The 27,972-nt window shown below is 39.0% G+C and overlaps 1 protein-coding gene and 2 non-coding genes across 4 annotated transcripts; 1 reads left to right on the forward strand and 2 right to left on the reverse strand.

The window, feature by feature from the left end:
• ZHX1 (zinc fingers and homeoboxes 1) lies at window positions 1-27,959 on the reverse strand. Of its 2 annotated transcripts, none has more exons than XM_003903131.5 (4): window positions 27,595-27,959; window positions 20,774-20,886; window positions 5,503-8,352; window positions 1-1,862 (listed from the first exon to the last, which is right to left on the reverse strand). In XM_003903131.5, the coding sequence occupies exon 3, from the start codon at window positions 8,125-8,127 to the stop codon at window positions 5,506-5,508; it is 2,622 nt and encodes an 873-aa protein (XP_003903180.1). In that variant the 5' UTR covers window positions 8,128-8,352; window positions 20,774-20,886; window positions 27,595-27,959; the 3' UTR covers window positions 1-1,862; window positions 5,503-5,505. The 2 variants fall into 2 exon arrangements, with proteins under 2 accessions (XP_003903180.1, XP_003903178.1); XM_003903129.5 differs by having other exon boundaries at window positions 27,690-27,800.
• Window positions 16,321-16,427, forward strand: LOC116268692. The gene has a single exon (XR_004175865.1). It is a non-coding gene; the product is annotated as a U6 spliceosomal RNA (small nuclear RNA).
• LOC116268768 lies at window positions 20,145-20,247 on the reverse strand. Its single transcript, XR_004175933.1, has one exon. It is a non-coding gene; the product is annotated as a small nucleolar RNA U13 (small nucleolar RNA).
• Window positions 27,960-27,972: the final 13 nt, after the last annotated feature.

The following is a 27,972-nucleotide window of genomic DNA, read 5'->3' on the forward strand; positions in this document are numbered from 1 at the left end:
AACTACTAATCACTACTAACTTTTATTTTGTATTCAAGGTCACAATCAACCAGAAGAGGGTTCTTTTGCTCCGTCAAATAAATGTATTTAAAAGCTAGCAAACGTCAGAGAAGAATTTTATCAGGCCTATAAAAGAGATGAGGGAAATTTATTAATAGTTATTTACAGCTACACAGAGTTAACATATTGCAAGGGAAACAAATATATTCAAAGGCTTCATTTCTAATACTTGACATTTCAAATTTTGAGAACATTAAAATTATTGTCAAACAAAACTCAGACCACATTAGCAATGGTTTATAAAAGGGAGCAATTTAATCATTATATTACAGAGTGCTTTAAGAAGTTTTTAAACGTGTAAAAGAAAAAAAAGCTTAGTGCATTACAGTCTTTACATTGCTTCTTTTTTAAAAAAGTTAACAATAGTATGAAAAAAGCCACCCACAAAGCCAGCTGTCTGAGTGAGGAAATCAGCTACATTGCAGCATTTTGGAATTACTAATAAAGCTATAGTTAAAAAATAAAAAGTTTATAAAAATGAAAGCAGCATGCATATTCAAGGCTTTTTCATAACATTTTCAATGGCTGAAAAACATTTAACCAAGAGCTTAATATTTATTATTCATTAAATTAGAGAAAATAAACTGGCCAAGCCTACATCTGGTCATTCAGAAAAACATGTTAAAATCCAAAGCTAATTTAAACTGAACATTTCTTCTACGAAGAAAGCGCGTTTTGGAAAATGGTCCTATGGTCACAAAAGAAAGGGTTCTTCCCAACATGAATGAACAGCACCAGTCTTTACAAAGTTTGTAAGTTAGTATGAACTTTCAGTCTCCTGATACGCCGAGTTAACAGTTAACACTCCCATGATTCATAAGTGAAAAGCTAACTTTTAACTCATTATGATCAGTTCAGAATTTTTTCTCTATTCACTGAAATTGTTATAAAAGTAGAATTTCACTGAAAGATAACTCTTAAAAATTCTGATCTGACACCTGTATAAACATTTCTGATTTCCACGATTGTAAGAAAACACTAAGTATATATTTACTACATGATTATTTTTCACATTTTTTGGTGCAGTATTTATTTCAAAGTTTCTCCCTATCCAAATTATCATGCCAGTTTCTTTTCCTTCTTCAGAATTAATTACCTTCAGTTTAAGAAAAGCAAATCAGTTTCTAATGGAACAAGTAACAGTAGAAACAGTGGTATCCATGAATGTGTTTAATGAAGGATCCAATTATTAAGGGCCAGTGAAGCCATAAAATCTTATTGTTTCAACATATATAAATAGGCTGTTTTTACATTTGAAATTGTATAAGCCCATGCACAACTTTTAATCTTAGTGCAGGGTCTGATAAATAAGACATAGTAATAAATCAGGGTTTGGTTTTTTTACCCATTCCTAACAATTTTTACTGTAAAATTTTTGGTCAAAGTTCTAAGCTTAATCACATCTCAAAGAATAGAGGCAATATAGCCCATCTTACTAGACACACAGTATTAAGCTGCACTGAATATGAGGACAAGCTCTAGTGGTCATTAAACCCCCTCAGAAAGTCTAAGATTCAGAATGTCTCCATCATATTAGAATAAAAATGTACTGTATTAAAATTTAAATTGAATTTTTACAAGTTGTTTTTTAATTAGTGTTCTATTTACATTGCAGAACTTCCACCAACTGCAGTAGTTTAACTTTGGCACAACATTAAGTTCCATTTCTTTTGGGTATTGGATCCTGTTTTTTGAGTGTGTATGCCCCAAAACGTTTTCTATGTCATCAAAGATTGGGCCAATTCACAGTAAATCAGACATCTTGAGTTGAAGAATTGATTCTCCTTCAACGTTTTAGGCAGCTATAAAAGAAAAACATCATAAAAAACTGAAAATTTAAAGAAAACCGCATTTTAATTTTTACTACTTTTAGAAATAAAAGTATCAATTATTCATGAAAATACATCTTTTGTATTCTCTTGAAATCACCTGCCACAGGTCTCACACAATACACTAGACTTTGTGTGCAACTCATCTATGTATATGTTCTTCATATGCTAGATTTGCTTATAAACATTTATCACCTTTATGTAATAATTAATTTAAAATTGTATTAGCAGGGAGTATATATTTCATTGTCAGCATCTGTAATAAGCAGACTATGAAATCTAAAGACTTGTACTTTTTTCTATTTCTATATAAGCTACAAAAGATTTTTTTTTTTTTTTTGAGCCGGAGTCTCGCTCTGTCGCCCAGGCTGGAGTGCGGTGGCCGGATCTCAGCTCACTGCAAGCTCCGCCTCCCGGGTTTACGCCATTCTCCTGCCTCAGCCTCCCGAGTAGCTGGGACTACAGGCGCCCGCCACCTCGCCCGGCTAGTTTTTTGTGTTTTTTAGTAGAGACGGGGTTTCACCGTGTTAGCCAGGATGGCCTCGATCTCCTGACCTCGTGATCCGCCCGTCTCGGCCTCCCAAAGTGCTGGGATTACAGGCTTGAGCCACCGCGCCCGGCCTACAAAAGATATATATGTATCTCACTTCCTGTAATAATTATTTTGGGAAGGTTTTGGTAACTTTTTTGGTAAATTGAAGAATATTTAAATGAAGAAATAACTGTTTAGAGAAGGCTATGGTGAATCCTCTTATAACTGAAAAATTATTTTACTAAGCCAATGATAACTTGATGTTTTATAAATTTAGACTTTTGTGTATTTAAAAAGCAAGGCATGCTTCTATGCTACCACAAATGTATATAATATGGTTTGGCTCTGGGTCCCCACCCAAATCTTACCGTGAATTGTAACTATTAAGGGACAGTGATACCACAAAATCTTATTGTTTCAACACATGTAAATAGGCTGTTTTTACATTTGAAATTGTATAAGCCCATACATAACTTTTAATCAGGGCGTGTCGGGGGAGGGAGCCTGGTGGGAGGTGACTGAATCATGGGGGCGGGCGGACTTCCCTTCTGGCTGTTCTCATGATAGTGAGTGAGTTCTCAGGAGATCTGGCTGTTTGAAAGTTGTATGGAACATCCCCTTTTGCTCTCTCTCCTGTTCGGTCATGGTGAGATGTGCTTGTTTACCCTTCTTCCCCTTCACCTTCTGCCATGACTGTAAGTTTCTTGGGGCCTCCCAGTCATGCTTCTTGTTCAGCCGGCAGAACTGTGAGTCAACTAAACCTCTTTTCTTCATAAATTACCCAGTCTCAGGTAGTTCTTTTTTTTTTTTTTTTTTGAGACGGAGTCTTGCTCTGTCGCCCGGGCTGGAGTGCAGTGGCCGAATCTCAGCTCACTACAAGCTCCGCCTCCCGGGTTTACGCCATTCTCCTGCCTCAGCCTCCTGAGTAGCTGGGACTACAGGCGCCTGCCACCTCGCCCGGCTAGTTTTTTGTATTTTTTTTAGTAGAGATGGGGTTTCACCGTGTTAGCCAGGATGGTCTCGATCTCCTGACCTCGTGATCCGCCCGTCTCGGCCTCCCAAAGTGCTGGGATTACAGGCTTGAGCCACCGCGCCCGGCCAGGTAGTTCTTTATAGCAGTGTGAAAATGGACTAATACAGTGCATGTATAGCATACATCATATAATTTTTTGAAAACTGTAGCTTTAGGTGAATTTTCTGACCGGAATTAGTATCCATTACAGTGTTAATATATAACATAAGAATTATCTATACAAACTTAAAGGTCAAACTAAATTGTACTAAAAAATTCGCATTATTTTTGAAAGACTGCAAGTCCCCAAAAAAATCATTGCAGAGGTTACAACAACAACATTCACTGCAGCAACAAATTTGTTGATTTAATCTTGGCTGAGTGCACATTCTTGTGTTTAGCAATAAAAAAAAAAAAGGCCGTTAAAAATATTTTATGTATCTGGGTCAGAAGAAAGCCTGCTCTGAAGATTTCTGACATTAGGAAATGGAGGGCTGCACTTCAGGATAAAGCTGTACGAAACTGTTTAAATTCTTATAACTTAAAATGATTACATTATACCCTATAACCTGGAATGATATTTATACTGCTTATTAAAATAGGTACATTTTTAGTTTCATCTGTTATCCCTTAAAAAATATTAACAAGGAGAAAACCTGAAAAAGGATTGCCAGACAGTAAGAACAGTGCCTGGCACACATTAAGCTCTCTATAAATAATTGTTAAAATAAATAAAACCAGAGAGGAGATACAAGGGAATTAAGGAAAAACTGCACAGAATAAGAAAGCATAGAAGTAGGGGATGGGATACCGATGCAAAAAGCCAAGGAAATAAGTAAGCATGCTCACTTGTAAAATAATAATGAGGGTCAACGTCTCATTTCCTTTCTCACTGTTTGAGAACACTGCAGTCATTTCTGATAGCAAGATGCTATTTGGACTACTGACAGACATACACAAACATTTCATGACAACTGCATTGTTTTCAAAACAGTGTACTTTTACCCTGGAGCACTCCAAAACAAAGAATAGCAAAGAACAAAACTATGTTATTAAATTCCAGAAGTATTAAAAATTCAATTCCTAACTCCAAAGCAGGTATCTGATTTGCAACTACAGTACAACTTTAATTAATCCAATTTATATAACTAAGATTTAAGGAACATGCCAAAACCTTTCAAATTTAAGCCATATTTATTTGCATTTTTAAGACTACAGAGATATACTTTAAATCAAATACAATGTTAGTGCTGGTAGCAGGTTTGTTTTATACCAAAGAATGAAAAGATATTTTAAGTAATTGGGTTAATATCAAATCTGTTATTTGCCTTTTGATCTCTAAAACAGAAATAATTTATATCACAGTTTTCAAAGACAGATGCTACCTAAGCAAACATGAATTTATATATGGCCTAAAACAGACCTTTGACTTTTAACAGAAAAAGATATTGAGTAATTTTATAAATTACTAAAAAGATACCGAGTAATTTCATAAATACATAAAACATTTTAACTCTAGTTAAAAATCGAATAAAGTTTTGAGAGCAATGCAATGAAGAAAAAAAGATACCCATTTTCACCTAGTTTCCTAAAAAAACTGTGCAATCCTCAACCCTGTGATCTTTCCTTTGGTGTACTTTTCCCCTTCCTTTTAGTTTTCATTTTTGAATTCTTTCCTTAAATAGGCAAAAAATGAAGCTTTAGTGAAGGGGGCGTTGCAATAAATACATTTTAGTTATCTTTAGTATTTGTTTGTGAATCCCCTCAACCCGACCGCCAGTCTCCCTTCATAGAGACTGGGTAACTTTCCTTCAAAACAAAGTAAAAAAAACCCCAATTCATATGAAAACTAGTAATTAAGACATTAAACTCTACATAATAATAATAAAACTACACATGATAATCATTTATCTCTTGGCTATACTAGTGGTACCTAGACTTATTAGGGAAAAGAAAAACTACTTCAGAAAAAACTATCAAAAATGAAGAGGACTGATACAACAAGGTGACTGTTCAAAATGTATGTGGTTGATGAACATATACACAGATTAAAAATTTACATAACTTACATTTCAGTCATCTGATTTAGAAAGCTTCCGTTTCACATGTCGTGGAGGTTCCCAAGTGTCACTATCATCTGTTTCTTCTTCATCCTCTTCCTGGTCATCAATAACTTCATCTTCCTCCTCATTTTCCTCAAATAATTCTATACCTAATTCTGATCTTCTCTGTCTTTCTGCAAACCACTCTCTGACCTGCTCATAGCCCATATGTGATTTGTTAACAAGTTCATCAAGGTCTTGCTCATTAAGAAACTTGTGCTTCAGGTAATAATCCTTAAGTATTGCAGTTCCAGTTTTAAATTTTATGAGTGATGGTCCCCTGTCCCAGTTGTTAATTCTTTTGCTTCCTCTAGGCCGCCCACGTGGTCTTCCTCTTCCCCGTCCTTTGGGTCTCCCTCTCCCTCTTTTCCTAAGGGAAGACAGACCATTCATACTACTTGAATTGGCGCTCTGATAGTAGTAGTACCATTTCAAGTTTCCATTCTTCCAAGCATAACGGGTGTCCCCAAACCAACTAACTATGTCTGTTCTAGCAAGCCCGCTTTCTTTGGCCAACTTGTCATATTCTTCTGGTGATGGCCACTGTGTCCGGACAAATGCACTCTTAAGCATGTGCAGCTGCTCAGGTGTTTTTTTACATATCTTGCCTGTACTCCCTGACTTAGGTGCACCAGATTCATCTCCAGGAGAAGTTTCTCCAGCTTCTTCTTTGGAACTACCTGCATTACTTTCATCTATCTCCATTTTCTCTTCCTTTAAAGCTTTTGATTTCTTCTTCTCTGTAAACCAAGCATCGATTTCTCTTCTGGTAAGTTTGGTTTGTGCCCTTAACCTATTTAATTCTTCATCTGTAAGTACAGAGCTGTTGAGAAAACTTGCCTGAAGGACACGAAGCTGCTCTGCAGTTTTCTCTTTAAATTTTTGGGGAGTAAAGTCAGGAAAAGGATTCCAGGATTGCTTAGGCTGTGCAGTACCAACAGATGGGGATTCCGTGGTTTCATCACTGGAGTCTATAATAATGGTGGTAGAGGAATCATTGTTGAGATGTAAGCACTGATTACTCTTTGAATTTCTCTGGTTGTACCTTGTGTCACTAAACCATTTTTTAATCTCTCCTTTTGTCAGGCCTGTTATTTTCATAAGTCTGATAATTTCTGAATCATGGGGAAACTGATTTTTAAGGTAGCTAACTTTTAATTCTGCCAGTTGCTCTTTTGTCTTTTTCGCCCGAATGCCAAATGAATCAGGGTTTACCAATGCAGTTTCATGTTTGACACTTTGAGAAGCTGGAACTGCTGCTGTTGCTGGCTTTGTTTCTGCAGTAGGCTGAGCAGCAGGTACCTGACTTTTCTGTACATTATTTTGACTTGGAACGCCTGCCACTGTCAAGGCTATAGGTGCTGTAACTGGCAAGCTGTTTGTTCCAGCCACTTGAGTAAGGACCAGACCAGGCTGACCAACTATTTGGCATGTCTGTAAAATAGATGGTAAACCATTACTCCCTGTGGAAATGTGTGTAGGAATAACAGTTATGGTCTGAGGTACAGTATGCACTGTTCCATTGAATTGTTTCCTTCTTGCCTCCTCTACTTCCTCGGGAGTCCAACTAACACCGTGTTTTAAACGTTGGGCTGAAAACCATATCTTGATCTGTTCCTCTGTATATTTTGCTTGAGCAGAAAGAACTGTAATTTCTGACATTGTTGGATAAGGGAATTTGTTGTAGGTGTTAAGTAAAAGGGGATTGTTATCCAATGCAGCATTGTAGGTGGGAATGCTATTAACAGGGATTAAGACTTTGGGAATCAAATTAGAATTCTGCTGAGCAGATACAGCAGTTATCACCTGTGCCAATCCAGGAAGAACTGCTGCTGGTGTCACTACCGTGCTGGCAGTACTTGGATGTATTCTGTTTACAATGGAAGTACTTGTATTCGATTCAGAAGCTGAAGAACTTGGGTTTTCTACAATTTCTTCACGGTCTGGTTTGATTTCATTCTCTTTCTCTTCAGGAACGTCCTCAACTGAGTTATGATGAACTGCAATCCGTTTGTTTTCCACTTTATTTTTCATCATTTTCATGATAGGAGTTTTACTGATAGATATTCCTGAAGAAGAAACTTCTGTAGGTTCTGCTTGCTCTAAATTCTCCTCTTTAACAAAACTACCATCAAAAGTCAGATCATTTATTGTTTGTTCAAAGATTGTCTGGTTATTACGTTTCACCATAGTCAACTTAAAATTCTCTTCTCCTGGGTGATATTTCAGATTATGCTCAGAAAGTGCATCATACCTTTTGGTAAGAAAATTGCATTCGACACAAACATAGGATGAATTTAGCACTACGTTGGGATGTTCTGAATCCACATGAAAAGTAAACATATTTAGATCTGGAGTTTGAAAAGTACAATATTTACATTCATATCCACCTTCAACTTTTTTATTTTGCTGATTGTCTGAATCCACAGATTCATTAACTTCTTCATCACTTGAGATACTCTCTGCTCTGGTGTTTTCTACAGGTGTAAGTACAGGAGGACCTTCCTCCAAATCTGATATCAACTCAAGGTCTGGATCTTGTTCACTGGCAAGGACCATGCAAGGTGTTGTTGATTTTCGCCTGCTTGCCATTCTGATGTTATGAGGAAAAGCTCAGTGGTGATTAAAAAGCATTGAGGCTTAAAACTGTTCAGTGTTCTTCATTTGAAAACAATGGCTTTTCGTTCTTCAAGTCCATTTTTGTGCTCAACAAGTCTCATTAGCAGCTTTCTCATGGTGCAATCAAGTAAAGAGCTTATTGTTGGCAGATAAAATACTGTTGAATTTCTGAAATTTTTGAAGCACAACTCCAATCACCTACATTAAAATAAATTTAAACATGTTTTAAAACAAGTAACTATGATCTTTTAAACAAATTATAGTTATAGTTCACGTATATGAAGTGGCTGGATAGCTCAGTTATAAAGATCTAGAGTAAGATAAGAATCAGAAAAAATGTCCTCTGAAGATCAAAATAAATGTCTCCAAGCCAACTAACTTACTGAACGTTAAGTACTTTACCTTGGGTCAGCCACAAGCTTATTCATTTGAATTTTTTAGCCAGCTATATATTAGAAGACAAAGGGGAAAGGGCCTGCTTTGGCAAGCACACTACTATTAATGTGAAATGGCAATGTTAACAAGGGAGGAACTTTAACACTATAAAAAACATTCACAGCTACTAAAATATTATGGCCATTAAGTGTGTAAGAAATTCAGCGTGGCCAACAAGGTGAAACTCCATCTCTACTAAAAATACAAAAATTAGCCAGGTGCAGTGGCAGGTGCCTGTAGTCCCAGCTTGTCCGGAGGCTGAGGTAGGAGAATCACTTGAACCCAGGAGGCAGAGATTGCTGTAAGCCAAGATCACGCCACTACATTCCAGCCTGGGCAACAGAGTGAGACTCCGTTTCAAAATAAAAAAAGACAAGAAATTTAATCCATTAGTTCATTAGTTACGTCCGCTTCTTCCTACTGGTCTAACTCATCAGCCAAAAGCATGCTTCAAGTATGGCAAAAATAGCAAAGATGGAGGATGAATAATCAAAGTTTCGGAAACATCATTCTCTCTTTTTTTTTTAAAGACAGAGTCTCACTCTGCCACCCAGGCTGGAGTGCAGTGGCGCAATCTCGGCTCACTGCAACCTCTACCTCCTGGGTTCAAACGATTCTCTTACCTCAGCGTCCCGAGTAGCTGGGATTACAGGTGCTTGCCACCACGCCTGGCTAATTTTTGTAGTTTTAGTAGAGACGGGGTTTCACCATGTTGGCCAGGCTGGACTCAAACTCCTGACCTCAGGTGATCTGTCCACTTTGGCCTCCAAAAGTGCTAGGATTACAGGCATGAGCCACCGTGCCTGGTCTACCAGAAACATTATTCTTAGCACTTGCCACAATGCTACCAAAAGTTATAAAGCATATCCAACCACATCAGTCTCCTGATACAGGTCCCCAATGTTGAAAGAATAAAGTCCAAACTCCTTGTGGGACAGACATATAATCCCTTTCACAACCTAGTCTAACCCCGCTTTCCTTCCTCCTATTTCCTTATGCTTTAGGTACACTAGAAATGACTGACAATCCACAGACATTCAATGCACTTTCAGACCCTTGCTCAGGCGCTTCCTTAGGTTAGGACACTGGATGCACTGATCTCTCTGTGTGCCCTCCAGGACAGCAGTCCCGAACCTTTATGGCACCAGGGACCTGTTTCATGGAAGACCATTTTTCCAAATACCGCACTGCAGGGGGATGAGATGGTTTTGGGATGAAACTGTGCCACCTCAGATCAGGCATTAGATTCTCACAGGGAGTGTGCAACCTAGAGCCCTCGCATGTGCAGTCACAATAGGGTTGTGCTTCTATGAGAATCTAATGCCGCCACTCATCTAACAGAGGGCAGAGTTCAGGCGGTAATGCTTGCTTGCCTACCTCTCACTTTCTGCCGTGCGGCCCAGTTCCTAACAGGTCATGGATTGGTACTGGTCTGTGGTACAGGGGATGGGGAGCCCTACTAGAGACCACCTTCTCCCTTTCACTTGGTCTCATTTCCTCCCCTGTTTATTTTCTAGTCTAGTACTTACCATACTGTACATGGCAGAGTAATATTACATTTCTGTCCCTGCACCCCCATTCATATCTGTGGTCTCCTTACTATAGATATTGTGTCTCTCTCTTTTTTTTTTTTTTGAGACGGAGTCTTGCTCTGTGGCCCAGGCTGGAGTGCAGTGGCCAGATCTCAGCTCACTGCAAGCTCCGCCTCCCGGGTTCACGCCATTCTCCTGCCTCAGCCTCCCGTGTAGCTGGGACTACAGGCGCCCGCCACCTCGCCCGGCTAGTTTTTTGTGTTTTTTAGTAGAGACGGGGTTTCACCGTGTCAGCCAGGATGGTCTCGATCTCCTGACCTCGTGATCCGCCCGTCTCGGCCTCCCAAAGTGCTGGGATTACAGGCTTGAGCCACCGCGCCCGGCCTCTCTTTTTTTTAATAACAGCTTGCTATAATTTGGATGCTTGATCCCTCCAAATCTCATGTTGAAATTCGGTCCCCAATGTTGGAGGTAGAGCCTAACAGGAGGTGTCTGGGTCATGGGGTCAGATCCCTCATGAACAGTTTGGTGCTGTCCATGTGGTTCTCACCCTATCAGTTCCTACAAGAGCTGATGGTTAGGAAAAGTCTGGCACCTCTCCCCTGTCTCTCTTGCTTCCTTTCTTGCCATGTGATCTCTGCACACATGGATTCCCCATCATCTTCTGTCATGAGTGGAAGCTGCCTGAGGCCATCACCAGAAGCAGATGCTGGAGCCATGCTTCTTATACAGTCTGCAGAACTGTGAACCAAATAAACCCTTCATCTTTCTAAATTACCTAGCTCTGGGTATTCCTACAGGAACACGAAGAGACTGAGACACAACTTTTTTGAGATAAAACAAAGTCCCCAAAACTCTGGATTGAGCCAAGAAACTTTGTATCTTCAACCTAATGCTCTCCTAGCTGAGCTATTTTGGCTGACATCTCATTAATGTTGCATTCCCAAGTGCATACAAGAAGCCTGAATTCAGGGAGGTAACCACTCAATGTTTATTAAATTCACTAGAACGAACAGGAAAATAGTCCTACAAAACTCAACAGGACCTGCAGGAGGCATCACCATAGAGAACAGTATCTGAAATTCACAATAACTAAATCATCAAGAAAACATGAATTAGGATCATACAAATATATTTAAATAAATTTTATACCTAAAATTTGTAAAATAAAAAGTTTACTGCTAAAGTTTGTGTTTCTGAAGTCTAATCCAAATGAAAATGAATAAAATGGGTGATTTCATTTATTCTCCACCACAAATTAGAGCTATTTTTAATTTACTGGCACAGTAGCTGAATGGAAGAGAAGAGAGTGCTTCAAAAATTATAAAGCAGGCCGGGCGCGGTGGCTCAAGCCTGTAATCCCAGCACTTTGGGAGGCCGAGACGGGCGGATCACGAGGTCAGGAGATCGAGACCATCCTGGCTGACACGGTGAAACCCCGTCTCTACTAAAAAATACGAAAAAACTTAGCCGGGCGAGGTGGCAGGCGCCTGTAGTCCCAGCTACTCGGGAGGCTGAGGCAGGAGAATGGCGTAAACCCGGGAGGTGGAGCTTGCAGTGAGCTGAGATCCGGCCACTGCACTCCAGCCTGGGTGACAGAGCGAGACTCCGTCTCAAAAAAAAACAAACAAACAAACAAAAAAAAACAAAAATTATAAAGCAAAACCACATCCCTATGAGACAATACATCTAGTCAGTAAATGGAGAGACGTTTTTAGGAAAGAGAGCAGTCCCAAGAGAGAATACCCCGATTTTGAAGGATGGTAAAATCCTCCTCATTGGAATTATTCAAATAGAGACTACACATCCAAGCAGCAGAAGGAAAGTTGGACTAAATGTCCTTTGTTCCCTAATTTCCCATATTACCAAATAAAGAGCATCAGTTTAAAAATAATAGTGGTATTAATAATCCAGATCCCTATTCTCAAAGGTGTCATTCTTCTTTAAAACATTCTTGATTTCTAAGATATTATGAAGAAATCACTCATATTTACAACTATTTCTTAACCAAATGTTATAAACTAAGCCAATGTTATCTTTTAATCAAATAGGGGTTGCCATTACTTTTTTTCAAGTATCAACACAGATGTTTGATAATTTTTTCTCATTAGAAACAGTTAATTCCTTAAATGGCTCTAAATAAGTGGTCCAGACATGGTGGTATACATCTGTAATCCAGCTATTCAAGAAGCCAAGGCAGGAAGATTCCTTGAGTCTACGAGTTCAAGACTGGGCAACATGGGAAGATACTGTTTCTAAAAAAATTGTAAGTGGAAGAGTAATAAATGAGCAGCACTCGTATTTTGAACAGTAAAGGGAATTGTTGAAAGGCAGAGGAGTAAACTATTTTGTGACTGTTACTTTCCTGGAATCTGAGAGAGACTATATTTAATTGGGGTATAATAATAGTTGGAAGGCAAGAGGGTTTCTTTCTGAAACTTTTTCCTCAAAGTGGTGGTTTTCAAACTTTTTGTTTTAAGCAAGGGAGCCCTTTCTTCAAACAAAATGTTATGAGAAATCCCAGGTCAAAACAGATAAAAGAGGAGCCATCAGCCAGGTGCGGTGGCTCACTTCTGTAATCCCAGCATTTTGGGAGGCCGAGGCCTGTGGATCACAGGGTCAGATCATCAATCATCCTAGACAACACTGAAATCCCGTCTCTACTAAAAATACAGAAATTAGCCAGGCGTGGTGGCGTGCACCTGTAATACCCCAGCTACTCAGGAGGCTGAGGCAGGAGAATCACTTGAACTCGGGAGGTGGAGGTTGCAGTGAGCCGAGATCGCGCCACTGCACTCCAGCCTGGGTGACAGAGCGAGACTCTGTCTAAAAAAAAAAAAAAAAAAGAAAAAAGAGGAGCTATCTGGTTGGAGGAGGCAGAGGTTAAACTACTCTCTGGCCAAATTCCATGAATCTTACAATCCCCACTTCCACCTTTCAGGGATCCTGAGATGTGTTTAAAGCCTTTGGCTTGGCCGGGAGCGGTGGCTCACTTCCGTAATCCCAGCACTTTGGAAGGCCGACGCGGGTGGAACTCGAGGGCAGGAGATCGAGACCATCCTGGCTAACATGGTGAAACCCCATCTCTACTAAAAATACAAAAAATTAGCCAGGCGTGGTGGCAGGCGCCTGTAGCCCCAGCTACTTGGGAGGCTGAGGCAGGAGAATTGCATGAACTTGGGAGGTGGAGCTTGCAGTGAGCTGAGATCACACCACTGCACTCCAGCCTGGGCGACAGAGCAAGACTCCGTCTCAAAAAATAAATACATTAATTAATTAATTAATTAAAATAAATAAAAGCCTTTGGCTTAAAACTTAAAACGTACCGACTGAGTGTGCCTGTAATCCCAGCACTTTGGGAGGCTGAGGAGGACGGATCACTTGAGGTCGGGAGTTCGAGACCAGCCTGGCCAACATAGTGAAACCCCATCTCTACTGAAAATATAAAAGTTAGCTGGGTGTGGTGGTGTACACCTGTAATCCTGCTACTTGGGAGGCTGAGGCAGGAGAATCACTTCAACTCAGGAGGTAGAGGTTGCAGTGCGCCAAGATTGAGACATTGCACTCCAGCCTGGGCGACAGAGCCACACTCCATCTCAAAACAAAACAAACAAAAAAATATATATATATGTGTATATATGTTTGTGTATATATATGTATGTGTGTATACATATATATATGAAGACAATATATCAGTTTCATCAAAAATCCTCCTCTCATTGAGCCATTGCTCAGCCATGAAATTCAAAAACTCATCTAGAGAGGCCAGGTGCAGTGGCTCATGCCTGTAACCCCAGCACTTTGGGAGGCTGGGGGTGGGGGTGGGTGGGTCACTTGAGGTCAGGGGTTCGAGACTAGCCTGGCCAACATGGTGAAACCTCATCTCTACTAAAAATACAAAAATTAGCTGGGCCTGGTAGTGGGCGCCTGTAATCCCAGCTACTGGGGAGGCTGAGGCACGAGAATCACTTGAATCTGCGAGGTGGAGGATGCAGTGAACCAAGATCGCACCACTGCATTCCAGCCTGGGCATCAGAGAGAGACTCTATCTCAAAAAAAAAAAAAAGAAGGCCGGGCGCGGTGGCTCAAGCCTGTAATCCCAGCACTTTGGGAGGCTGAGACGGGTGGATCACAAGGTCAGGAGATCGAGAGCATCCTGGCTAACACGGTGAAACCCCGTCTCTACTAAAAAATACAAAAAACTAGCCAGGTGAGTTGGCGGGCGCCTGTAATCCCAACTACTCGGGAGGCTGAGGCAGGAGAATGGCGTAAACCCGGGAGGCGGAGCTTGCAGTGAGCTGAGATCCGGCCACTGCACTCCAGCCTGGGCGACAGAGCGAGACTCCGTCTCAAAAAAAAAAGGAAAAAAAGACTATTTGCTTGCTATTATCTACTGTCAGAACCCCATGATTTTGCTAACAAAAGTAAGGTCAATGTATTATTTAACGTATTTCTAAAAAGAGACTGAGAAGTCCCAAAAGAGTTTCAAGATTTGGTCCAAAAGCTCAATTCTGCATAATGTGTTATAGTCTAAAAATAGACCAAAGAGCAAACAAAGGTATCCTTGGAATTCTTATTATAAAGTCATAAGTTTGGAGGAAACAAGGATCTTAGTACAACTGCCCCATTTTTATGGAAGAAGAATCCCAGGCCCAGAGTAATTAATTCATAAAGGCATTGTGGATAGGGTAAAACCACAGGTTTTGCAGTCACCTTTGTCAATTAGCAGTTAGGTGCCTGGAAAAGCTATTCAATTCAACCTCAATTTTCTCATGTATAAAACCAAGATTCTTCAATTCAACAAATTCTATTCAACAACTATTTGTTGTATGTCAACCATGTGAAAGGTACTGTGTTAGGCAGTAATGATGCAATGGTGACCAAGACAGGCAGTCTCTGGTTTTTCAGGTACTAGCAGTGAAGCAAGGAAAGCAAGCAGTAAACAATTACTTAGAATAACTATGATTAGTGCAGTAAGACAGGAAGTATCGGGAACTATATGAACACACTGCAGGAGGCTTCTAGAAAAGGAGCAGAGAAGGCTTCCCTGGGGGAAACAGAAATAGTAGTATCCACATCAGAGGAAGTAAAAATGCTTCCTTCACTTACTTTGACACAAAGTAGGTGCCTAATTGTTGCTATTTTCAGTCCCTGAAAAATTATTTCCGGAAAAAAAAGAAACACCATTTATTTAATATTATAAGTTCTCTCACTTTTTTTTTAAGCAACTTAATCAGCTGAAAATGCACAAAAATTGGATGAAAAAGTAGGAGTAAAAATACAGAATAAGAATTTCTAGGATGTTGTTCCTATTCATCTCCCTTTATCATTAAAGTGCAATGGGACTGGGACAGGAAAATTGCTGTATAGAAATCACTATTAGCTGAAGGCATCACATCCTCTATTTGAAGGTCAACTAAAAACAGGGCTCAAAATCAATTTGGGGAAGCTTGCACTATTTACCTATAAAAAGAGGTTAGAGGTCAGTTGCACAACTCAGTAGCTAGGTGACTCTGCAATTAAAACACAATTAAAATTAAGTCTGCCAATAAAAAAAGTATGCTGTAAATGCATCCAGCACTGTGAATGTAATTACTTTACAAAACTGCTTTCAGTTAACTTTTCAGTAGGGGAAGTGTTTTTAGAATTGCTATACTGCCATTAAAATTGATAATCTTAAGAGTAATTAAGGAATATGGAAAAATTACCCATTTACTGTTAAATTTTTTAAAACTCAGAAAATTTGCATATTAATTAACTGTGAGGAAATATGTATGCATGTGAACAAAGATGAGACGAGAATATGTAACAAATGAAAATTTCACATGAGATTATGGGTGACATTTTTATGTGTGATATTCACAAGTTTTCTTTTTCTTTAGTGTTTTTTTCCTTTTTGTGGAGAACAGAGTCCCATTATGTTGCCCAGGCTGGTCTTGAACTCTTGGGTTCAAGTAATCCTCCCACCTCTGCCTCCCTGTGTTGGGATTACTGCCTAGCCTACAAATTTTCTTTAATATTGTTATCACATTGCTTTATTATAAAGTACCACAAACAATACTTTCAAGACCCTAAAATTGCAAATAGACTAAAATATTTCTATGGCCAATGTATGACCAATATTTCTATGGTCAAGCTGGAAACAAAGTTTCTTTTCTATTATTAAGGCAAAAAACATGGCTACATAAAGGATTTTCCAGTGCTGGCTTCCACAGCACAAATACTAAAATTGGAACCATGCAGAGAAGATTAGCATGGCCCTTGGGCAAGGATGACATGCAAATTTGTTAAAAAAAAAAAAAAAAAAGAAAAGGAAGGGAGGGAGGGAAGAAGAGAGGAAAGAAGGGAGGAAGAAAGAAAGGAAGAAAGAAAGACAAGAAAGAGAAGGAAGAGAAGGGAAGGACAGGGGAGGGGAGGGGAGGGGAGAGGAGGGGAGGGGAGGGGAAGAGAGGGGAAGGGAGGGGAAGAGAGGGGAAGGGAGGGGAGGAAGGAAGGAAGGAAATAACAACAACAAAAAAGGATTTTCCAGGGAAGCAGGAATCCCTCAGTATGTAGCATTCAGGTATAGTTTTTGGAGCTCTGAGAAGTCAGACTGGCTCTAAGAGCCCTCAAGACCACCCAAACACAATCTCCAGGGTGTAGATCTAGACTAGCCAGTTACCATATATCTATCTGTATACTGGATCTTCTCCTGAGGGTAGGATACCCTTCAATCAACTTATGATTCTGAACTCATCAAAACAATTGATTTTTACAATTTTACAATTAATATTTCTCTACAGAAAAGCATTTTAATAAAGCAAAATGTGTTTCATCACAATCTAAAAAGTTTAAGAGTTCTTATCCAAGTTCTTCTTTTAGATCAGAAAGAATATCTATTTAGCTATCCACTATATTCCCAGGGCCCAACAAAATACTTACTAGGACCCCAATAATGTTTGCTAAAAAATATCTTTAGGCCGGGCGTGGTGGCTCACATCTGTAATCCCAGCACTTGGGGAGGCTGAAGTGGGCAGATCAATTGAGGTCAGGAGTTCGAGACCAACTTGGTCAACATGGTGAAACCCCGTCTCTACTAAAAAAAATACAAAAATTAGCAGAGTGTGGTGACGGGTGCCTGTAATCCCAGCTACTTGGGAGGCTGAGGCAGGAGAATCACTCGAACCCAGGAGGCAGAGGTTGCAGTGAGCCGAGATCGCTCCACTGCACTCCAGTCTGGGTGACAGAGTGAGACTCCATCTCAAAAAAAAAAAAAAATTTAAATATAGCTATACTATGTATTATTACATACATTTTACTTCATTAAACACTCATTTATAGAAGAGCTATAAAAACAATTGTGCTTGATTTACCATAGATTACTTTCGATGGTAAAATTCTTAATAAAAATTACCTTAGTCAAGAATATTAAAACATCCTTGAATCTAAAACATTCTATTAAAGTATAGCAATGAACATTCAATAAACATTTACTAACATCTAAAATGTTATTGTAATACATCAGTTTTATATATGAATTGAGTATATTTAAATTTGTGGATTACTTAAGAGTAAAACAAGGGAGAGCAAACATTCAAAGAATGATTTTGGCAGTGAAATTCAGGAGAAAAGGGTATAGTTACTATAAAGACAGCAAATGCAAATTTGTACTTAGAATCATTACTTCTCTGTTTTATGAGAAAACTATACTTTAATAGTGTTCTACTACATTTTTTAAAAAATTAAAAAGTCCTCGATGTAATACACTAAGAAGTTAGTGGACTGTTTCAAATTCTATGCTTACTACTACTAAAAAAAGTCTAAAATATTTATCATTAAGCAGAGCCACAACTGCACTGAATTTGCAAGCTTCTGGTTTTTCTGGCTGTCTTGGACTTCAAATTAAATGATTAACAGATAACAATATGTTGGCCTAGTTAGCCACAAAAGCATGTTATTTGGTAAGATTTTATGCGAATAAAAATGAACTTTTTTTTTTTTTTCTTGAGACGGAGTCTCACTCTGTTGCCCAGGCTGGAGTGCAGTGTTGCGATCTTGGCTCACTGCAACCTCTGCCTCCCAGGTTCAAGCAATTCTCTGCCTCAGCCTCCCAAGTAGTTGGGATTACAGGTGCCTGCCACCACGTCTGGCTAATTTTTGTATTTTTTTAGTAGAGATGGGGTTTCACCATCTTGGCCAGGCTGGTCTTGAACTCCCGACATCGTAATCCGCCTGCCTCGGCCTCCCAAAGTGCTGGAATTGCAGGCGTGAGCCACTGTGTCTGGCCACTAACTTTGTTTTTTATACCAATTCTGGGTCAAATAAGAGCATTTAGAGCTGGGCGAGGTGGCTCACGCATGTAATCCCAGCACTTTGGGAGGCCGAGGTGGGTGGATCACCTGAGGTCAGGAGTTCGAGCCCAGCCTGGCCAACATGGTGAAACCCCGTCTCTACTAAAAATACAAAAATTAGCTGGCATCGTGGCATGCACTTGTAATCCCAGCTACTCGGGAGGTTGAGGCAGGAGAATCACTTGAACCTGGGAGAAGAAGGTTGCAGTGAGCCGAGATCATGCCATTGTACTCCATCCTGGGCAACAAGAGCAAAACTCTGTCTCAAAAAAAAAAAAAAGAGCATTTAGAAGATACTATAGTTTTTAGGGATCATGTTAATTTTGATGTAGCATCAAAACTAAAACTGTTCTTAGGTAGCAAAAACATGCACATGGAGAATCCGGAATCTGCATTTGTGTATATATTCCGAGAATGTTTAGGATTCTGTAATCTATTTAGTGTCACTTCTCTTTCTCTGAATCAAGAGTTCTGTTTAGCCAGTTGAAAATACTTTAACACGTTTGTATTAAACTAAAAGTTACAAATACACAAAAATCACGGAATGCCTAAACAGTACGAACAAAGAATGAGGTCAGATTAAAACAAAAGGTACCCACTGTGTTAAAAAAAAATAAAGGTTACTTTTACACAATTAAGGTATTTTCAAAGTTAAAATGTAAAAATAAAAATAAAATGTTAAAATATTTAGAAACATCAAGTTCTTAAAAAATTAAATTAGGAATTTGACAACACAAATTTATATCCACAGCAGATGTTCTTAACGATTGCTGGTAACCTAGAATCACTACCTGAGAGATAAATCTCAAGAAAACTGCCAAAAAATAGTTTCAAGACAACAGAAAATCAAGTATTAAAGTGAATATACAAACAGGAATAAAAATAGTAAAAGTGAAAGCATCTAAGAAATTGTGGTCAAAGATAACCAAATGTCAGAGGATACCTTTGCTAATGCTAATTAAGGCTGAAAAGTAAGAAACCCTATCCTGTCTACCTGTTTTTTTCCATCTGAGAAAGCAGACCTTAATGACACTAAAGATTAAAAGAAGAATCCAAACTGGACAGATTTTTTCTGGCAAGCTCCAAACATAGATTGGAGGAGTGAAATCTTTTTGAAAGGTCTCTCCCGAGGACACTAACATCCTAGTTTTCTCCGCACAGCTGGCAAGTAGGTAGGTAGGTATGTAATACATTGAAAGTGATATATAAACTAGCAGTATCATGAAATATCTTATCTTGTGAAGAGTTTGTGAACATGATCAAAAAGTAATTTTCTGCCGAAAACAATTTTTCCCTACTTCTCTCAAGAATGTGTGTTAAGTCTTTTACAGTTCCAAGTGAGATTATCTCTGAAGACTGAAAAACCATTCATCTGGTCATTATCTTCTCTATTTATAAAGGTAAGGTAACTGTTACCCACTTCACTGAGGATATAATAATTTGATTTTTCAAAATACTTTGAAAGATAATAGTAATCAGTATTGGCAATATCAACTTAAAAGAACTCTGTTATCAATTTTTTAAAAATGAAAACTACCACATTAATGTTTATCAAATCTTTCCTAGTATTTTCTGGAATCATCTAAAATAACAATTGGATAAATGCTTCTTATAAAAGCCAATTAATTAATCAGATAAAATATAAAAGCAATTATGTACAAATATATTCAAATATATATATATATATTTTTAACGTCACACAGGTAATGTGCCAGTGTCATAACAAAGTTTGAGAAAGGCACATTTCACACGTGAGCATGAAACCCAACCATCACACTTATGAACTACAAAAGGATCAATATTCAAATATTTAGGTTTTGGTATGGTTAATATAAGTAAGAGTATTTAATATTCTGACTCTTATAATTAACTATTATTAGTAGCGTATGTTTTGAAAATATAGTTTCAGGATTTGTTCTTGAACATCCTGAAGCATTTTTCTGGATATAGGTAAAAGCATAGCAAAATTTCTAGATCAATTTCCCCACACCAAAGGTACATTCTGTCTTGTTTACCTCTGTTATCACAGCACTTGGTATAGTGCCTGACACAGCAGATTTCATCAAATACTAAGTTTAAAATCCATTATAAATATACCATATAAGCTTTATTATGAAGTGTGATGCTGTCTCTTTTGAAATTAAAGCAGTCCTATAGTTATAGCTCTTAAAATTTGAAAGTATATTAAAAAAAGTGTTAACATATGTCTGCTGCTTTTTAAGGAAAGCTTTTAAAAACTTCAGCCAAATATAGTATCATGGAATCTAAAGTGAGTACATTCAGTATCTGAGTTTTACCATACCAAAACAATGAAACACATACTTGCCACAGCTTCCTTAGCATTCTGTTCTTGAAATGGAAGGGTATCCCTTCTAGTTAGATGTTTAGCTCAGGCCATCATCACCAACAGGTCCAAAGCAGCTGTCTGTCTTCTCCTACAAAAAATACACATTTTATTATTCTAGATATAATTTAGCTTTAGGAAATTTCTACAATTTATGGCTTAGTTTTTAATAAATAAATGTAATTTTGGAAAAAAAAAAGTTTATTCCCTCATCAAAACTTTAAAAGAACCATCTAAATACCAATCCTAATATTGGTAGGAAACACAAAAACTACACATTAAAAAATTCTATTTGTATTATACAGAACAACCAAATAACTACTACACCATTTTCAATAAAATTTCAAAATGTGAATATATGCCGTCTGTAAAGTGAAAATTGAGATGCAGAAATTGGGAGTTCTTTAAAATGAGTATATAGGCCAGCGCAGTGGCTCATGCCTGTAATCCCAGCACTTTGGGAGGCCAAGGCAGGCAGATCACCTGAGGTTGGGAGTTCGAACCAGCTTGACCAACAAGGAGAAACCCTGTCTCTACTAAAAATACAAAATTGGCCAGGCATGGTGGCGCATGCCTGTAATCCCAGCTACTCAGGAGGCTGAGGCAGGAGAATCACTTGAACTGGGGAGGCAGAGGTTGCAGTGAGCCGAGATCGCACCATTGCACCCCAGTCTGGGCAACAAGAGTGAAACTCTGACTCAAAATAAATAAATAAGTATACAAAGGTTATGAAGGCAATTTAGTTAAACTAAGAAATGGAAGTAGTTGTATATGTTTATGTGTTTGTACATAAACCTAGTGACATTTGTATCCTAATTTATTACGTTAATCAGAATGGAGAGGATTATTAATGCTGACAACACAAGCCAAAACAAGTTAAACAAACTAGTAGTACTTGATCTGTAAACATGGGGTTATCTAACAGAATGACTGGTGTTTAGCCATGTCGTTTCTGCCTGAAAGCTACTACCAAATGGCTTTACAATCAGTGCACTGTGAAACATTAATATCATGCAATCAAATAAATAGAAAATAATTCTCTGAAAATTCAATTACTGTCCAAATATGTTGTAGTATATAACCTAGAGCAGTTAAACCAATCAGAAAAGTTTAATAAAGCTACAATTGCTTCTCTTACTAGAACAGTCATAAATAACACTTTTGAAGGGTTAAAGCATTTTGGTTGTATTCTTTTTTTTTTTTTTGAGACAGAGTCTCGCTGTGTCGCCAGGCTGGAGTGCAGTGGCCTAATCTCGGCTCACTGCAACCTCTGACTCCCTGGTTCAAGCGATTCTCCTGCCTCAGCCTCCCGAGTAGCTGGGATTACAGGCACGCACCACCACGCCCAACTAATTTTTGTATTTTTAGTAGAGACAGGGTTTCATCATGTTGGCCAGGCTGGTCTCAAACTCCTGAGCTCAAGTGATCTACCCGCCTTGGCCTCCCAAAGGGCTAGGATTACAGGCATGATCCCTAACTGGCCTTTTGTTGTATTCTTTAAGCACTATTCTCTGTAAACTATAATGAATAAATATTAAGGAAGATTATTTTCCCAATTAACCTTATTTTTTGATTCCTGCTACTATTACAGGTTTATGAAGAAACTTCTCACATCAAGAAATAATGTAAATACACCAGTCCTCTAGTAAAATACCTCTAGATTAAGTTAAAACTTAGGCTGAATAAGTACACTATTTTTATGAAAAGCAAAAGAGCATTTTCCTGGTAGGCCCAGTGAAGCATCTTGTTATCTCTGTAGCCTGGGACTCTACAATTTCATTTCCTGGTATCTCCTTGTTCTGCCACTCGTTAGCCATCAATCTACAGGATGTGGACTAGAAGAGAAGATAGGAAACAGCTGCCAAAGAGGGAAGGTTATTTTCCAAAATGAATTATTAATACTGTAGGAAACTGGTAACCTATTTCAATCCACTCTTAAAATCACACAGTAATTGTAAGATATTTTACTGAATGAGTCTCTTAAGAAGAGCTGCCAAGACATGTAAAGGCACAAGGATACCAGAGGAGCAAAAATGAGCTCATCAGTGCTTTTGAATGAAAATCCTAGTTGCCTGATGTTAAGTTCCTGATACTGGGATTACTTCAGAACATTTCTATCTAATTCAAAGTATTTTTCTTAATTTAGTATGAGTGAATTCCAAAAATTAAAGAGCTCATCTCAGCTATATACATTATATAATAAAACAGAACAAGCTGTTCTGGTAGTAGATGGATTACAAAAAAAGACCAAGAGCCTGAAAAATTTGGAACAGACTGGGTTCAAATCCAGCACTGCCACTTACTAGCTGTGTGACTTTAGACAAATGGCTTAGCCTATTTGTGCCTCAGCCCTGTCATCTACAAATGGGGCTAGTAATATTAATAGGATACTACTTACTTAATAGGGTGGTTGTGAGGATTGAAATAGGTAACACATGTAAAGTTTCTGGAATACTTCTTGGTACTTAGAACACAATGAATGTTAGCAAAGAAATCTTTGTTTAAAATTTGCTAACTGTTGACAAGTGATAAAATAAGAATCTGGGTAACAACCAACCAGCAAAATGTATTTGCCATTTCGTACCTTTGAGCATATTAAATCATGCTGGAACAAGTTGGCTTCAATAGGCAGGTATTAATCAATCAAATTTAACCTCTCCCCCACAAACATTTTCTGACCTTAGCTTCAAAATGAATCATTACTGTATGACATATTTAAGGGGTATTTCATAGAACTAGCAAACATCTGATGTAAGGAATTTTATCATAGTAACGAGCAGAAATTGTTCTCATGATCCTCCCCACTCCCAAGTACAGCCCATGTCTAGCAAAGTTTTAACAAACTTCTTTTTAAGAATATTGGATTGTAAAAGAGAACAAACTTAGGATAGAAGAAAAACATAATTATGAGTTAAGTGCTTAGAAATATCAGAACCTCCTATTTTCTTTCATTTCTCACTAAACAACAAAAAAGGAAAAGAAAGACTTTTAAGAATGGGAAAAAGGATTAGAAATCTTGAGAAATAGGAAATCGCCAAAATTTAATGAAAGAGTTATTTTATTTACAATAATATATGATATGGCTATGACTTCAATATTTTAATTTTGTTAAGATAAATTCTGATTTTTTTTTAAATCTAAAACTAAGAACTGAAAATTAAAATCTTGCATTAAAAATTATTTATTTAGCGAATGCAGTGGCTCACGCCTGTACTCCCAGTATTTTGGGAGGCCAAGGCGGAGGACTGCTTGAGGCCAGGAGTTTGAGACCAGCTGGGGCAACACAGCAAGACCTTATCTCTACCAAAAAAAAATTAAAAATTAGCCGGGTGTGGGTGACACATGACTGTAGTCCTAGGTACTCGAGAGGCTGAGGAGAGAGGATTGCTTGAGCATAGGAGATTGAGGGTGCAGTGAGCCATGATTATGCCACTGCATTCCAGCCTGGGCCACAGAATGAGACCCTGTCTCAAAAAAAAAAAAGTATTCAATTGGCTCCCTTGACTAAACATCATTGTTAAACTGCTCATGTATACTTATTTTCCAAAGTATGTCATCATATTTGTTTAGACCAAAGGTATACAGTCTTACCTCTTAAATTGGAAACCAATTGTATAAAATGCCAAGATTAAGTATCTTTTAAGATCAAAACGTGGCAACTACATAAAAATTTACATATTACTATTTACTTTAAGAATATCCTGTATAAAATGCAGATCTCCAGAATGTAAACTCAATGTATATTCTGATTAATAATCTAAGTCAGCAACTTCAGTCATGCAAATCTGGTTATTCATGACTACAAATATATCAGAGCAACAAGGATACAATAAAATTTATCAGTAGTAGTATAGAAACATTGACTCTTATTCTAAAGACAGTAGCAGTTTCAAAAACAGAAATATAACTTACTTTTGAAAATATGTATGATTATTTAAAAGGATTTTAAGTTCAAAAAATTTAGTCTTAACAGTAAATGTGCTTATCACAACATAAATAAATACTTACAATGGTTTAAAAAATGTGTATTACTGGCTAGCACCATAAACAGTACAACAGATAATTCTAAAAATCTCTCTGAATAATTGCATTGACTATGATATTAGATTAAAAACTAGATGCTGAACTTTCAACACTGTTAATTTAAGTAAAGTCTTTTGGGCCCAAATCCACAATGCTGCAACACAAATAAAAGGGTTATTTCCTCAGCAACATTTGTGATCATTTTAATAATTTTAAAAGCATTTTCATTTAAATATTAAGTTATAATTTACAGCAAACTAAGTCTCAAATATCACATTTTATGCTTAATTAGCATAAGAAATATAATACATCATAATGTAACCTTTCCATCTTAATATAAAATAATACAAAAGGGAGAAAAATCTTCAAAATTAACCACCTCTCCTATGCTATTAATTTCGCTAATAACTGTAAAACTTTGTTCCCATTTATTAAAAAAAAAAAAGAACTTACAATTATCATTAAAGGTGAAATAATTGCTACATCATGCATGAACTACCTCCCAAATCCAGTGAAATAATAAGCTTAGCTATAAAGGAAAGAAATGTACTAATGAGTGTTCACTAGCACAGACACATTTATGTTTTCGGCTTTAGCATATTTTCAAACCATCTGGCATTAATGCCTCTCTGGTTCACCCAGCCTAATCTGTTCAGAATTGAATATAAAACTAGAGCTACATGCACACTGAGGAAACCAAAGAACAGCACACATGCATACAATGTTCCAAATGTGAAGTTCTAAACTAGTTTATACTTGAACTCTATCTTTAAAACATTTCCACTGAAGACGTTAAAGTTCTTTTGAAATTACAAGAATGGTTCAAGAAATCTCTATGAATCATCACTATCATCAGTTACCCAAGTATTACTCTTTATTTCTCATTTTAATCCTAATTGTTAAATAAGGAATCTGAAGAGGTACTTCAACAAAAAAGATTCATTGGTAACTGAAATGCTATCATTTTGTATCGAAAAGCTCCACGATTATACATTTTACTTTGTATAAAATTAGTCTGCTTAGCCCTCAAATGCTTTGGGAAAGGAGAGAAAAACTAAAAGGAAAAAAATATTCATGAAAGCCCTTTTTCTTTTATGTCCTGTTCCCGCATTATTGTCAATGGCAGCACTCACATTTCTTTTGCTTAAAAATCAGGAGTCAGAATTGCTACTTTAGAAATTAAAATAATCGATGGGTATACTAGGGTCAATTTCCCTGTTAAAACCAACTCCTGCTCACCTTCACTCCCAACAAAAAAACGAATGACTTTTTCAGAATAATTTTTCATACACAAAGATAATTAATGTAGCACCATACAATACAAATTAAAGCTTTCAGACAAAGACTGAGAAACAATGACCAATACCAACAAATCTAAAGTGCTCTTATATATGTATACACACAACACACACCCCAAACCAAATATTAACTGTTCCTGGGGGAAAACTGCTTCTTCCTCCCTAACCGTGAACCGCTGTATATTTTCCAATTGTGTTATTTTCCTTTTTCTGCTATCACATTAACCTCCAAAAGAATTGCTTAAGTTACATGGAATCCCAGCCTAATCACATCACAACTTCTCTCTCAGCCTTTTCTTACACTTTTCTCTCAAAGATTATCTCTTCGCATTTTTTTTTTTTTTTTCCTAATAGCTGGGTTGAGTTGATAGAAAGGGCTGTGGAATTCCTGCTGTCCGATATCTTCCCTGTATTTCTCTTTTCTCATCCCTAGTCCCTGTTCTAATTCCCCTGCCTGCTGTTTCTCATTGACGCCTTCCCAGCTGCTGGATCCTTCACTAACCTAAGCTAAGGATATCAAATTGGAATCTTTTCCTTCTCAGGGGCTATGCTCTTTCCTCACAGTTACCCACGGAGGAGAGAGGACAGGAAAGGTACTAAAACAAAGAATTGCCAAGTCCCTTTACCTCCAACTTTGGTGTAAATATATAAGGAAAGGGCATCTGCCAGGGCTCTTCTTTCCTGCCCTTAGACTTTGTTCCTCTCAAACCTCTCCTTCCCAGCCTTTTATTCCCCTTGAGGAATTAGTAGATTGTTCACTGTGGGCCCTAAGGCTTGGAGGATTCCCATGGGTCAGCCCCCACACCCCCACGCCCCTACCATCCTCTTTAATTAACTTCTCCGTAAATCCCAGGGCTTCCTCACAATCGTAATATGGTTCTTAAGGACTCAACTCCCAGTCTTCCCCAAAGTTGGGACACGGCCTGGCCCCGAAACGGGTGCGCACAGCCTTCCTTGAACTGGAGGTAAGGACTTCTCCCGAAGGGTTTGCTCGGGCTCCAACCTCAGTCAGTGCGCTCAGCTCCAGCAAGAGAATCTCTCCTTACCCTCAGGGAGACTGAGTCCCCACGAAGTAGCCACACGCCCCCGGAGGACAGCGCTCCCGACCTCCTCTAGGACTACCAACATCACTGGGGTGCTCCCTCCGGCGGCGCCCTCCGCTGGGAATACGCAGTCTTCACTCCCCTCAACAATCCTAAGTTGCTCAGTCCTCACCAAGGCAGGGGGCTGAGATTTTCCCTCCAGAGAGCCCCCCGCCCCCAAGCTCTTTCGGTGGCGGAGACACCCAAAAAGAGCGAGGGAGGCTGTGGGTCTATCTGTCCCTCTGCGGCGACTGCCCAGCCGCGAGGCAGGCCCCGTCCGTCCCCTTGGACGCCCCGCGCCGGGTCCACCACGCCACCGGCCGCCGCGAGCGGGCTCAGCCCCAGGGGTCTCTGCTGTGAGGCCACCCTCCTCCCGCCGGGCCCCGCGCCACTCGCCTTTCCCGTGCCGGCCGCGGACTCTGCGCTCCGGTTCCCACCCGCAGCCCAGAGTCTCCAGGCCCGCTGGTCGCGGGGCCGGCTCACGCCACTACCTGCAGGGGCCGCCGCGCCTCTCAGCGCCACGCCGCCGCCATCTTGCATTTCAAACCGGCTGCACTTTTCAGGGAGTCAACTCTGACCTGTGAACCCTAAACCCGGAACCGCTCGGCGGGCCCGCAAAGGGGCCTCAGCAGCTCGGTGGCCCCGCAGAGCGTGGGGACCCAGGGTGGGGGTGCGAGGAGAGGCGCGCGCCCCAGCGGCCGTCGGGGGCGGAGGGGGAGGGGAGAGAGCCGGTCAAGGAGGGGCCCTCCCGCGCGCGCGTCCTCCGCGCGCCCC

Source organism: Papio anubis, chromosome 8 (genome assembly GCF_008728515.1).
Source record: "Papio anubis isolate 15944 chromosome 8, Panubis1.0, whole genome shotgun sequence".
NCBI lineage: Eukaryota > Metazoa > Chordata > Mammalia > Primates > Cercopithecidae > Papio > Papio anubis.

Coding starts and splice junctions, on each gene's coding strand:
- ZHX1 (XM_003903131.5), bottom strand. CDS start 8,127: ATGGCAAGCAGGCGAAAATCAACAACACCTTGCATGGTCCTTGCCAGT.